The sequence below is a fragment of the Labrus bergylta genome, chromosome 4 (assembly GCF_963930695.1).
Source record: "Labrus bergylta chromosome 4, fLabBer1.1, whole genome shotgun sequence".
NCBI classification, from domain to species: domain Eukaryota; kingdom Metazoa; phylum Chordata; class Actinopteri; order Labriformes; family Labridae; genus Labrus; species Labrus bergylta.
The window spans coordinates 27,871,938-27,886,661 of NC_089198.1; the positions used below are offsets into that span (position 1 = coordinate 27,871,938).

A 14,724-nucleotide genomic window follows, 5' to 3' on the forward strand; every position below is an offset into this window, starting at 1 on the left:
TTGTTTGGTTTTGAAGATGGTAGCTGATCTTGTCGTTTAGGTGTAATTTTCATGTTGTTTATTGCGGTTTACTTTAAATATTTTACCTAACAAATGTATTACCATGTTTGAATAAAGATTTCAATCAATGAATCCACAGTTACCTGCAGAGAATGTAAATGATGCTGTAAGAGTAGTGAGAGTGAACCACGACAGCAAATGGAAAAAAAGCTAACACTTGTTAAGGGGAAGATGAAGAGCATGGACAGGTGGAGGTTTTATTAAATTGGTGTAAAATGACAACAATGCGCATATAAGAACAAATTAAATAGTTCATGAATTAAAACTGCATTGCAAGTTGCTCAGTTTCAATGTGGCTGTTGCTGAAAATGTTGCTCATTGCTTTGTTACCAAACGATTCAGTTAAGAGTCAAGAATTCATTCAGTGTTAAATCCATTTTATTTTTAATTTGTAAGCATCTTTATCTATGGCTTGAACGTTCTGGATTCGCCAGTCTTTAGGTTTTCTATCTTATCTAAGGCTGAAATAAAAAATGTAATATGAATTGATTAATTATATGTCGAAATCTACAAGTCCAATCATGAGTCAAGTTTGTGGAGCACACTTCAAACCTGGCAGATCAGTCACAAAGTGAAAGTGTAAGTGTGCTCTTATTTTACCTGCTGCATGATGGATGAATCAAACTCTCAGGGGAGTAAAGACCCGATCACAACCCTTGCCCTATCCCAATTGATCTCTCTCTCTCTCGTCCCCAGCAGCAGCAGGCGCAGCGGCCACTACGGCCACCTGATTAAAGGACGGCCGTATATTTGATCACACATGTAACCGCATCCTTGATGAGCGCTCTCACTGAAGTTGTGTTGTGTGTGAGCCCCCGCAGTCACCTCTGGCAGTACACCTAAAGTGCATATTTTGGCGAATGCGGGATGTTCTCATGCCTTTAAAGACTTTGATGAATGCATGAGAGCATTAATGGGGTTCATCAATCATAGAGGTGTTGTAATCTTATAGCTGGCAACAAGGCTGTCGTTAAAACTGCAGATGAGCGCTTCAGTGAACACTCCAGAGGAGAGCATCTTGAGAAGGCCTGTAATTCTTTTGACCATGCAAATTTTCGGCATATGCTAAATATTATATTTATTTGCTTCTGAGATGAGCTCTGACATCCCGACAGTAGTATATGGAGACTTAACGGCAAGCTTAAAGAAAACCTTTATGATGAAATGAGATCTATTCAGCTCCTGCTTTAGCACCTCAGGATGCAAATCAGGGTATTTCCTGTTACCTCACATGCATTTCTTCCTGAAGTCTATCACATATAACACAAGACAGATATGAACAGAACTTGGAGGACGGGGGGGGATTGTATTATTGAATTGTACACAATGTTAATTGCTAGTGATGCAGAGCAGAATCACCTGTTATTGCCAATGTAAAGGCCTAGTGGCTGACATCCTGATACATTTAGCCATAGCGGTATTCTGACACCCTTACTGTCACTTTCAAGAAAAAGTGACAGAGGTGAAAATAACATGTAACACACTTTATAATACTCATGCAGATAAAATAATGAGCTTGCAGTGTGTCAGAGATTGTAACATCTACAACAAACAGCAACAGAGGAGGAAAAACGTGAAAGACTCATCACTTGTTACAGTGATCCTCACAGTGGAAATGAACAATAACACAAAAAAAACAAAACTCAAGTGCTCGGGTCTTATTTATTCCTATGTTTCTTAAGCTTGTCGTTAACTATTAGTCTTTTGCTGCTGTCATGGCACATTTCCCAACGGGGATCATTAATCCCTCATTCTATCTCACCTGTACACTGTGCTGTTATCTTGACAGCTTTAGAGATGAGTCACAGCATTCGCAGCCAACTCTTTGCGCTTCTTTTTCAAATCTCAACAGTAAACCCACAATTCATTGTGACACATAAGACTTTAGAAAAGAGGTGTACGTGGTGCTGCTGGTGTCAAAAATACACCAGTTTTTGATGTGACTTCCTAAAGTCTTGAAATTGTCTAAGCTTAAACTTGTCAATAAATGCAAACATGCCTCCAAACTTACTTTTCTATCAGCTGTAATGCTAAAATAAAAAGCATTGACAATAATTATCACGTTATAAGACTAAAAATGAGCTATAAAATGCCTTGTTTTCTTGAGGAAACCTTGTTAGTGTAAACACAACTGTCTTCTTTGTCTCCACATTCGTACAAATCCATGTTGGCATGTCACAACTGAAAAAAAAACAAAAAAACACAAAACTGATGTTTTGATTGTTTTACTGACAACCTCGTCTCTCCCTGTTTAGCTCGGCCAATCTGTGTGCGCAGCTTTTATGCCACCACTCCTCTAAGTCACCGGGGCTTTCCATTCAAGACAGCTGTGATCTAATATGAGTGACACGCGCAGTCGTATTATCTCCAGGTGTATTCTGAGATGTTCTTTGATGTGAGGCAGCCTCCATTCTGTCCTCTGATCACAGCCATCTCAAGACAGATTAGTCGGCATCCATCACAAAGACCTTACAGAGGGAGCCTGTGAGCTCCAGTGGGGAAGGCAGAGCTGCAGAATAAGCTTCTTTACCATTCAGAGGTGTGATTTGAAATCATCTGTTATATTAAGAGCGACTAAAGCAGCGCCGTGGCTATTGTTTCATGCTGTTGGAGACAGCTAAATAGAAGGGAGGTTGTTCTGTGATCGCGTCAGCTCGTTGGGTAAGCAATGCCAGCTTAAGACGCAACTCCACCATCACCAGGGAATCAATGGGATGGACGTGCATTAACCCAAAAACCATATTTGGAAAGAAAAAGGGGGAAAAAGCTAAAGATCTGAGATGGATTTATAAAGCAGTGAAAAGATGAGTAGGGGGTAGATGGAGACTTGTGATGATCACATGCACATGGAGCCAAATAAGCAGCATCAAAATGTTAGCCCATGCTTACATTTTTAATGCGATAGCAGTAAATGTTGTCAATTCCGCGTAAAGATATTGACAGCGTTTTAGCATTCTGCAGGCTGGATAAACAAGTGTATAAAATGTGAAATATTCAGCCTGGTTCATTGAGGTGCTGGGCACAACTAAAGCAAGCGATGCTCTGTGATAGGCACTTCAAAACAGCTAACTTTGACAAGTCAACAGAGATGAAATCATTGGAGGCAAATGAAAAATTCACACTCAGTAAAAATGCAGCAGCTCCTGCAATGATTTTCTTTTTTTTTTTCTTCCTTGCGCTAGATGAGTTTGGCAGTTGCACAATCATTAAGGCATTTTAGTTCATCACTTGATAAACAAACTCCTTAAAAGCTGAGCAAAAATTACGTCTGCAAGCGTCTTAAAAGTCAGGTTTAATTCACGGGGGTGTGTAGCTGCGTCTGCGTGCTTTCATCAGAAGCCGTGCCAATGTGACATTCAGTGTGATGTGGAGATGCATCGGAGTGGCGTCCTCCGCTCCTCCAGCAGAGATTACAGTTGGGCCTCTGTAATAGCTCCAGGCGGGAGGAGGATGACATGGCTGTTCGCATGCATGGGAAACAGCGTGTGGGTGAGAAGCATGGCACTAACATTACACAAAGTGGTTACTTACAGGTAGTAAGTGTAGGAGTGATAGGTTCTTCTGCCGTTTGGGGTGGTGGTAGGATTTAAGCAGTGGAGGAGGTGGGAGGGGATGGAATGAAAAGGAAAGAAAAAGTAAAAATATATTAATGTTTGAAAAAAGAGTCGAAATGAACAAAATCAGATATGGTGGCATACGTGGAGGTAAACTAGTGATCATGAGGGCACAGGTGATCGCTTGGAGTCATGTCATGCTTGCGACGGGGGGGGGGGGGGCGAAGGCCTTAGTACAGTTACATACAGTTGAAAGTGTCTAATCAGATTTAGATTCAGCTGGTATACAAGATGTGATGGCAGCCCCTCCTTTGATGAACACACCGTTTTATACTCTGATAAAAAAAGATCATATCTGACCTTCAAGGTGGAAACTTAATGAGTAGTGTGGATGTCTAAACACAACTCCCATTCCCTGCTGGTAACCGCAAATGACTCAGAATTCAACCAATGAAGTCGTCTCCATCTCTGGTTTGATTAAGGCTAATTGAAAACAATTCCATTACTGTGTGCTGATTTTCACACCCACCCACTGTGCTACACAGACATGGATGTGGAAAATGAATAATTCTATATTACAGGCAAAAAATAAACACGCAGCATCGAGATTATATCAGAACACATCTATGTCTTCCCACTCGGTGTCGTCTACTTTATTTGCAGCGATGACCTTTACTTTTTAATTTAAAACAAGCTGTCTACCAATAAAAAAAAAGAGAGTACAATAAAGTACAGCTAATTCTAATTTTCATTCAATTTATTTTTAGCTTTTTTTTGCCTCACAATCAAGATATTAAAGAAACCCAAGCTTGCAACCACAGGAGGAATCTCTGCAGAAATGGACAGTGTTTTATTTGAGGTCTTGCTGTGGACAAAAGGGGGGTTGATATTTGCTGAGCTTTAGCTCTCCTGATTGCTGGGATATGTACTGAGGACTTCTCTACAGTAGGGGGGTTGGGGCTAATGTAAACTTAGCCTTCCGCTACACGACCATCCTCTTTCCTTTTGAGCCTTTCATCAGTTTTTCTTTCTTATCTGCTCGCCGCTTCTCCCCATTACCACAGGCCTCCTATTCCCATTCCAATGTCACTGAAGCTCTGCGCATTTGTTTGAGGGTGCCGTGAACAGATTAATTTTTCATGGCACACTGTATCTCACGGCTGTAAACAGCCTTAATGGGGCGTATCAACATAATCAAATTAATTATTTACTATGACACTGACAATGCAACCGATTTAGGGAGAAATATACACACTGATGAAAACAGAAACTACTCGTTTGCTAGGTTTCACCTATTACGTTCAACCTCTTCCACAAATCTGAAGTAGTATTTCAGCGAGTAAGAAGACGAAAGCTTACCTTTTCTTCATGAGGAGAACCACTCCTAGGAAGATGATGACAAAGAGGAGGATGCCGGCGATCACACCGGCGATCTTCACCGTGTGGTCCGTTTGTTTCTCTGGCTCCACCGCGTCAGGTTTGTGAGTGGCTGCTCCTGAAAAACATCAAAATACATAAAGATCAAACAAAGAATGAGTAAAAATTAATCAGGCAGACCGTGAACCGGATCTAATGACTGTTTTCTATTGTTCTACAGGAGTCAAACAGGGGAGTGCACATCCATACTCTCAGAATTTCCTCTCATTGATTCGGCAGTGTGGAGGCTGATTAATCAATCCTCTGATATTCTGTGGCATTTTCTGCAGCATAAATATCAATACGCATTAAATGGCCCAGTGTAATGTTTGTTTGGAAAGCATGTGGACGACTCCACCTTTAGCTCCGTCCTCAGTGGACAGCAGCGCTCCGCGGATCAAGCTGCACTGAGGGAGATAAGTGTGCCTCGTCTTTTACCCTTGGTTAATCATGTTTGGGGCAAATGGTTGTAGAGGGGCTGCTGAAAAATGGAGGATGCAGGGCGGGAAAGATAATACCCCTAGAAGATAAAAAAGCCTGAAATAACCAAAACATTAAATATCAGCTCAGGAGGAGATAGCCAAATGACGAAAGACACAAAGAGAGGGGAAGTGTAGGGGGGAGGCTCCTTGTTTTAACAGCATGTGCTCCCTGTGGAAGTGATAAGAAGCACTCGGAGGAAAGCAACGCTGCTGGAATGACAACTGTCCACCTGAACAACACCATTATTCCTTGTCACCAGGGGTAAATTTAGAATGACAAATTGTTATGTCAGACAAATCTGTTAGAGCGTGTTTCCTTCTCTCCTCAGCATTGCCATTTTCTTTCCCTATCAAAAAGGTAAATATCTTTCCCGACTGGGTCTGACATATTGTTCTTTCAACAGCCGGGACTTATTTACATGCAAGTTTATAAGGCAGAGCTGTGGAAGGATTTTCCAGACTGGTGACATATTAACAATCCTGTCTGGGCCGATGGAGCTGATTTAGTCCCAATATACTGTCACAGGCTAATCTTACAGAAACGCTTTTACTGACAAATCCCTGTTTGAGCTTCGAGTGCTGCATGTCTGCTGCCACGAGTCAATATTCTTCAATTCCAGCCCGGGAAAACTTGAGATTCACACATAAATAGGAGAAACCTAGGAGAATTTTTAATAGTTATAGTTCCCCACTCTTGAAACTTCAGCATCTTTTTTGTGTGTTTACAGTTGTCACAGCGGCAGAAAACAACTCTTAATCTCCCAGAGATAATGAGAAATATTCATGAAGGGGGATTAACTCCTGCCAAAAATCTCCATTACTGACACATCAAAAAACAATCGCACCTGAAACAGGGCTTTCATGTCCAGTAACGCTGAGGAGATGAAGGTGCAAGACAATGTTTGTGAGCCTTTGATTTGATCATGCTGATTCTATGCAAGCAGAACAACAATAAACATAACCACACACACGCTACTTGTTTGAATTTTTTCCTGTTGAGAGAATCCTCAGTATGGACAGGACAAAGTTTAATGGTCAGAAATAAAGCAACAGCTACAGATCTGACCTGTTAGTTGGTTGTCGCCGGCCGCCGGGGCGATGCGGAGGTACGGGGTTGTGAGCTGAGTCACAAGTATGGCGGCTGAGTAGAGTCATTCCCATCCAGGATTGCATGCAGTTGAGAGAGATGGAGACAGAGGAGAGACAAAGAGAGAGAGGCCACACTGAAGCAGAAAACAGCCAAACCAACAGTTTCAATCATCATGCAACACTGAGGCAGAAAAAGACTTCCATTCCGGTATTAAAAATCATTACACAACTTGCACCTCAAAGTTAGCAACAGCAATCATTTCACACAGGTTAGCTTTGTGAGCTCTAATGTAGACCATTTAAATGTGCCCCTTCATCTGATCAATTGCTCGTATGATTGCTCTACTTCGAGTAGAGTTGTGCTATTTAACTTCAGCTGAATGAGCCATGGCGATGGATATATCTGGAACAGCATAAGAAATCCATATTGGCGCTGCATGCAAACTCCACAATATACAAGATTGTCGGGGCTTGTGACAGGGCCGCCCACGGCCCAGAACCGAGTGTGAATAGGGCTCCCTCTGGCCTTATCAATTCTACTCCCAGATCAATGGCGCTTAGACTCCATCACCTTTAATGTGTGGAGCAGGACGTACAGACAGCATAGCTAAGTACCTACAGACCTCGGTGGGCACACAGGAGGACTTTGAATCGTGGGAGAAAAAAAAAAACAGGTTCTAGGTCAATGTATCGACTGCTAAGAACCTGTTAAGACCAAATCACAAATTTTTGTCTTTAAGGATGCTTATAAAGGATCACACTTTCAAAATAAAATACTTTATTAAAAGGAATGGTGTCAATTTGTGATTGCCATTTTTTTAGTGATTTAAATTTTTTTTAATTAATTTTGTATTTATCAAGAGATATTCTCTTAAAGTTATTTAACTATGGAACATTTATTAACTAGGATGAAGAGGGCAGGTCAGGTTGTGTTTGAGAAGAGAGCCACAAAAATGTTCTATATTTATTTCCTCTATTCATGTTGACGAGCAGTGTAAAGAAACATCCTGTCTATGTAGTAACATTCAAAACAGGACTCACAGGAAGGGGCTAGTTAGGGTATGAGAGGAGGTGAAAAAGTTTTTGTACTTAGTGCTCATACATGGCTGTGTCGTATGATAATAACAGAAGTCATTTAAAGCTCCTGCGAGAACCTTTTTATTGGAGTGGATTTAAGAGCCTCCTGTGGACAAAGCAGTACAATTTATCTCTGCTTTTGTCTTGCACATGAGTAGCTAATGTTTTTTTGTACAAAGAGTCTCATCCTGCTTTCTTTGAACAATCAAATGTATAACTCATCAAGCCTCTTTGCACTAGAATATGTACAGTAAGCAAAGGCAGCATGATGACAATCACTTCATCTGACAACTACCCCTCGTCAGCGCTTTCATGCATTAAAAATAACAATGTAGAGATAATCAATCGTGTCACTGATGGTATTGAATTTGCTTTTGTTGGTCATAAAGAGAGACCAGTATAAACTTCATGCTGTTTCATAACCTGCTGAAACCTTCTTTAATGATGTACACCTGAAAACCTTATTGAAAATAAAATATAAAAATTGTCCAAAACTTTGTTGATTTTGTTAGTTCTTGGTAATGATGTGCAAGTAACAAACATTCTGATCTATTCCTACCTTTGGTGGCTACTCGAACACAGTCGATTTTGGTCTCCTGTATAAAAAAGATCAATTGAAGAAGGAAAGGAGAAAATGAAAGAGGAAAAAAAGACAAAGAGAGATAAGTATGACCCACATGCACAGACATCACACATACACACATACACACAGCACACACTGACAGCAAGCAACAACACCTATCTAGGAACTCGTGTTTACAACAAAACAGCTCGGCCAGTTCCTCGCCGTCCCCTATCATCTGTTGAGCTCAACGACTGTGACACAAAACGCAGTTGGGCGAGAGGGCCGACAGCACAGATTAGCGGTGCTGAGCTGCTGATTTGTCAGCCAACAGCGATCTGTCGGCAGCCTGCAGCTCAAGGTGGTCAGCCACTGTGGAGAAAGCAGAGCCCTGTGACAGGCGACACCAACCCGGCATGCGGGGCTGCAAAATGACACATCAGGGAGCCTTACTGAATATGTAATGGAGTTTTAGCTATGACAACAGCCTTCAACACACACACAGAGGGGGAAAAAAACAACCCTGGTCTCGCTGTTGGAAGAGAAGTTTGTTGTCAACAATGGTCTGCTGAACAGGAAACAGGACACAGACAGGAACAGGGAGGCAATGAGAAATACAACACAAAAGACACGAGTGCTGTGTCCCTGTGTTTGACCTGGCCAAGCTGTCCAATGAGCAACGAGCACAGAAGGTTGAGACCATGAGAGACACAATGACGAGAAAAAGAAGAAAAATATCCATATTCATGTCATCCTGGGTGCATGTGTATTCATATTACTGCGGCTTTTAAGCTGTCAGATGGGCCTTTTGTTGAACGCAACATTACAGCACCTTATATTCGTGTTTCATTTCAAAAGAGCATGGACAAAAATTCTAGGTATGGATGGCACTCACCTTTTCTAAGTGCTAATTTTGTTTCAGAGGCCCAAACAAATCACTCCAACATCATTAGACATTAATTAAAGCTTACAGTGCTATCCATTGACAGTGATGGCTTAATGAAAAGGGAGTGCTTCTGGCTATTGTGAATGAAAAACATTGAATATGAAAATGTCAGAAATGTCTGCATCACAGAGAGTGAGATTTTTGCTTTGTCAACAAGGGACGCTTTCATTTTTGTGTGTTAAAAAAAAAGAAAAAAAGAGTCCCATCGTACCGCTCACACAGTCACCCTGGAAAGTTTCACAGCCTCATGCTTTACTCTCTAGAGCAGGCTCGCTAATTGAATTCAGCCCTGCCACACGTGTTATTTCTATTGCCTCCTTAAAGACATGCCGGTGTTTCTCAAGGAGGCTGTTTATGGTGTTTCTCATTCAGGACCACAATCGGCGGAGGCCCTTGAAGTCACCATCGAGCTGTCTGCCGTGGCTCAGTGGAGAAACGGGGGCCCTGCCAAGTGCCACTTGATGACAGAGGCTGCGACCTGTGCGATCGGTAACCCTGTTGTTGTTGCCTGCCGCCCACACTTAACGGCCGCTGGGACGACTGCCTCTCTTAAATGTAGTTGATCAAAGGCTTGTCTGGCCTTTTGCGTGAAGCTCTATCGGAAAAGGCAGGGAGAACAGGGAAGCAGTAATGGAGGGAGAGAGCATGTCAGCGCACACAGCTCTGCATTCCACGCCCGACCCCGCTGCAGCCTATTAAGAGTGCAGACAGTGCTGTGGGTTCTTCACAGCAGAGCACTGGCACATCTATCAGATTCCAGATGCAATTGTGCTGCTGTGTGCATGTGTCTGCCTCTGTGAGCAGTCACTGTGTAGAGTCAGAGACTTCCCTTCTCAGCCACTTCAGTCCCTCTAAGTCACTCGTCAATCAATCTGTCCATCTGTCATCCTCATTAAACCTTACATAATATTTAGCATTGTCTCATGTACAGAAGATATGCACATGATTTAATAAAATAATCCTGTTGTTAGCTTAAACAAACTTCTACCATTCTGTTGGGATGTTTCATTAACTGAAAGTATGTTTTGCACTACATTCAGCATAGCTTCCATGTAACTTGATATGAACAAATCAAAATAAACCTTCTGAAACACCCACCCCGTTGGCTGTGCTGACAGCCTGGTAGTAGATACTGTAGCTTTTCTGTGGTAACAGAGGAGCGTTCCAATATCCGTTGTAGGTCTTGTTGTCTCCCACAGTAAAGGGTTGTGGCGAGTGGATGCCGCCGGCAGGAAACTGAGCAGTGAAGTAGTACTGGGAGTTGAGGAGCGTGGCGTTCTGGAAGTGGATGGGCACTGGGTAGCAGCGCAGGATTTCTGCTGTGCCTCGTGCTCTGCGTGGACGTTCCTCCTCCACCACCACCTGGTACGCACTGCAAACACAAGACACAAACAGAAATAACAGACTCTGACGGGCCAAACAGGCACCCACAGAACACTGTTGGCAAGGCAGGAAATGTTGGAAATGTTAGTACTACAATTTGTAAAACTAAAAAATAAAACCCTTTATGAATGGCACAGAAATGAACGTCAAAGCTCCAAATCTCAGAGCACACCATGTCTATTCTTGGACGTGAGTTAGAACTGAGCAAGATATTTTTTGAACACAATTTTTATCCTGAAGTATCAGATGTTCTCCTTTAGTTTTTTAAAGAACCCTTCAGATATAGTTAACTTAAAGTAATACCTACTACTTATACAGTTAATATAAGGAGAATGTGTGTAAATATTTCCTTCAACCCCAGGGTTTCCTTTTCGACACATCTTTGTGCGAACACATTTTTTGGTTGAACTTTTCCTATCGAGAAACGTTCTAAAAAAGCAGACTTATTTCAAATATTTCTGTGATTTCTTTTGGTGTCTATCACTAAGAATAACAGTAAAAGTACTGTAAAAGCCAAAAAACTTAACTAAATGAGTTTAACCTGTGATGTAGTTCATGGGGTCAAAAAGTTATAGAAAGAGTAAGAATGTGAAACTTTTACCACAAATATCAAAGATCTTTTCAGCATAAGAACTGAGCAAAGTGAACATTTTAAAACTAAAGAGAGTGAAAAAAGTGGATTCACATAGATGTGCTATCCAACAACCCTTTTTTCCCTCAGTGATTTTTCAGCAGGAAAAGGGTAGCATCAAGCGAGCACACAAGACAGGGTCTGACGTTATTAGCATTTTTCATTATTCAACATCGGAAAAGGTTAACGGCCCTTTCCATTTCCTCTGCGTCCGAGCCTTGTGTTTGGTTAGATCAAAAACTGCAGCCCTCTGTGCCTCTGACAGAGATGACATTGTCTCTGAGCCGGCCACTTAGCTGGAGGGGGAGACTGACTGTCTTATAGACGTTCAAGTTAGTATTCATCTCGCATCCACCTGGTAAATCTATTGAGTCGCTGAATGACAAAGAGTCTGTTTACAGCTGCCACCGAGAATAACCAGCCATGATCAGGGACCAGCGTTCCATTTCCAGAGTCGTGCAAACAACAAGTTATTATCACGGATGAAGGAGGTTAGCTACACTGCTCAGTTAACGAATGCATGAAAACCGTATGAATGAATAAAGACTTTACCATGCTCCGGCTCTATTCAAGCTCATTTTAGATTTCAGCTTTTTCACATTCAGAGAAAGTAAATGATGATGGTACAAGCCAATGCAGAAGTGCAAAAAACTGCTTTTTTGTGTGTGCACTCGAGGCAGTCAACAAAAACTAAGGAACAATCATTACAGGAGACCAAAATGTTCGTTTTACAGCAGACATAATGTCTTCAGTCTGGTAAAAAAAAAAAAACTGTCTTGGTCTGTAAAAATAGTACGCAGAGAGACATTTTTTTACAACTCGTCATTTTTTTATAACATTAGGATTTAGAGTTGTGCATTAATTTGCATTACTGCAAATGGCTGAATTGAATGACAGGTGAGTGTGTTGTCGCTTCAGTTCTACTTCCTTGTCTGTTTCTAGATCGATAGAAAGTGAGGAGGAGATAGCATTCTCTAAATGCCGACTGCCATCGTAAGGCTTCGAAACATCCTTTCATACACCAATGGGTGACAACCCTGACACATTTAACATGTTTTATACAGTCTGTGTGCTGCACAAACAGAAGGAATTTCCCGCCTCAACTGAGTAGATCTTCCATTATCACCAATTGGGAAAAAAATAATAGCCAACCAGTCCTTTCAGAACAGGTGATGGTGTACAGCTTACATTTACACTTCGCTAAGACCTGATTACTCGAGCACCTTGATTTGATATGAAACAGTTACTCCCAGTATTAAAATGTTTTTTATGCCATACTCAGTGACACCTGGTGTAAATGGAAAATAAGAACATACAATGGGTTATACTATGCAGGATGGAAAACTCATAAGACCCTGCACATTTTCTCTTAGCCCACATTATTAGAACAACAGGAAGAGAAAAATATCATTGTCAGAGAAAATGTGCACTGTAGTGGCGGTTCTCTTAAGCTGAATAGTTGCAGTACAAACAGCCCTGGAGATGATCAATTGTTCCCTGCGGTTGGTACTGGATGATTAAGTGTCCCCTTGTGTGTACAGCATGTGCTCTTTAACCCTACAGTTTATCATAAGGTGCTTGCAGTGTCATTAGAAAATCCCCCTTTGCTCTTGGTGGGTGTGTCCTAATTCCTCAGAGTACTCGTATTTAGTGCCGGGTTGGGAGGTGATGAAATATCTAATCCTGCGGAGAGTCTGCAGCAGAAAATCAGCCTTTAATTACTGTCCCCTATTGAGAGCAGAGGTCAAAGGTCAGGAGGAGACAGTACATGAGAGCCCCTTAAGTAGCTGCAGAGCGGTGGAGAAATGAGTGATGAGGCTGCTGTGGGGGCCTCGGCCAAAACACAGTAGATCTGCTGTGAGCTATGATGGGACTATAGAGTATTAAAAAAGTACGATCTGCTGTCAATCAAATTACAGAACCTCTAAAGTTTGACAGATGAACCGTAACTATTTTAAAGGATTTTATTTCATTAAACAGCTCTTTCTAGTAAAATTGTGGATAGAGGAATACATGGAAGGGTGGCTGGATGGATGGAAGTTGGTGGGTGGAAGGATATATCCTTATTTATTTTAGAAAACAGCTCGATGGATGGATGGACGGATGGATGGATGGACAAATTGTTGGATGGGTTCGTTGATGGATTGATGGACAAATGCATTGTTGGATGGATAGATTGATGGATGGAAGGATGCATAAATGAATAGATGGATGATGGATGAATTAATGGATGACCAGATGGATCAGTGGGTGGGATAGTGGATGGATGAATGGATGGATGGATGTATGGGTGGATGGATGGATGGACAGACATACTGTATATTATAATGACCTGAATATAAATCAAGAATACATAAAGACAGGGGCGCTGGTGGCGCAGTGGTTAGTGCGTGCGCCCCATGTATGGAGGCTGTAGCCTCAAGCGGGCAGCCCGGGTTCACATCCCACCTGTGGCGTCTTTCCCGCATGTCATTCCCCACTCTCTCTCCTTGATTTCCGACTCTATCCACTGTTCTATCTCTCCATTAAAGGCATAAAAAGCCCAAAAATAAATCTTAAAAAAAAAAAAAAAAGAATACATAAAGACAATCGAGTCAATTTGACATTGCTGTACACACTCAGAGATTGCCAATACAGCACTTTATATTCCAAATCAATCTGCACAAAAGTGAAGTAAAAACAAAAGCTGCCTCGTCCCAGGTGGCTCCTTATGATATGATGATGTGGCTGTGCCATGACTGCATGATAGACACAGTGTGAAAAGGACTTTCTTTCCTCAAGCAGAATACCAAGTGCCATAGGCTATGAGGCTCTGAGGGTAAGAACTCTTGTAAAGTGGAAATCTAAACCACTGCTTCTCTTACACAAGATATTCACCGCAGCAAGAAACTGAAACAAGCACGCAATAAATTTGCAATTTAATGAAAATGTTTTGTTCATCTTTCTAAGTGATAGCGACAATAATACCCACTTTACTGGATTCACTCGAAGCGTTTTTCAGTGCTAACTTGCAGTATGCTTATAAAATATTTAAGGAAGCAACACTCCTAGGGGCTTGACAAATATACTGTTTTCACCTTTCACTGCTTCTATCAACATAAAAGTCCGACAAGGATTTAATGTTTGCAATTATTCAAAAATGCAATTATTCAGTTTTTTTTATTATCTATAATTGCTGCTGTCATGTCAATGTTCCTTGAGCAGCTGACACCTTGGCACCTCATGCTGTGTACACAGATTACATTCTGAGGCATTTTGACATGCCAGAGTCATTCAGTCATAATTTGATATAGAATGACATGAATGAGTAGAACAAACGTCAAACACACAACTATAGCTTAACAGCTCAATAAAAAATGTATCCAGATTGACGGCAATCATCCTGTGAAAAAAAACTCATCACAGGTAAAGGTTTTGTACGACTTAATATCTTACTAAACTCAAAGCTTCTGTGAGGAACTTGCAGTTGGTGTTGATTTTGGAAGACACACTACCTTTCAGATCTTTGCTGATCCTGTCCTCTA

General features: G+C 41.5%; 1 protein-coding gene across 15 annotated transcripts in view; it reads right to left on the bottom strand.

Annotated features, from left to right (window-relative positions):
* LOC109980807 (protein tyrosine phosphatase receptor type M) overlaps positions 1 to 14,724 on the bottom strand; it is a 160,093-nt gene that overhangs the window by 47,172 nt on the left and 98,197 nt on the right. For 6 of the 15 annotated variants that reach the window (XM_065954295.1, XM_065954297.1, XM_065954296.1 and 3 more), the window contains exons 12-16: positions 10,285 to 10,558; positions 8,238 to 8,274; positions 6,579 to 6,653; positions 4,974 to 5,109; positions 3,592 to 3,621 (exon numbers count right to left, since the gene is read on the bottom strand). In XM_065954295.1, the coding sequence (XP_065810367.1) occupies positions 3,592 to 3,621; positions 4,974 to 5,109; positions 6,579 to 6,653; positions 8,238 to 8,274; positions 10,285 to 10,558 (552 nt within the window). The remainder of the gene's footprint in view (positions 1 to 3,591; positions 3,622 to 4,973; positions 5,110 to 6,578; positions 6,654 to 8,237; positions 8,275 to 10,284; positions 10,559 to 14,724) is intronic. The other 9 variants (XM_065954298.1, XM_020629424.3, XM_020629409.3 and 6 more) reach the window with 4 other exon arrangements.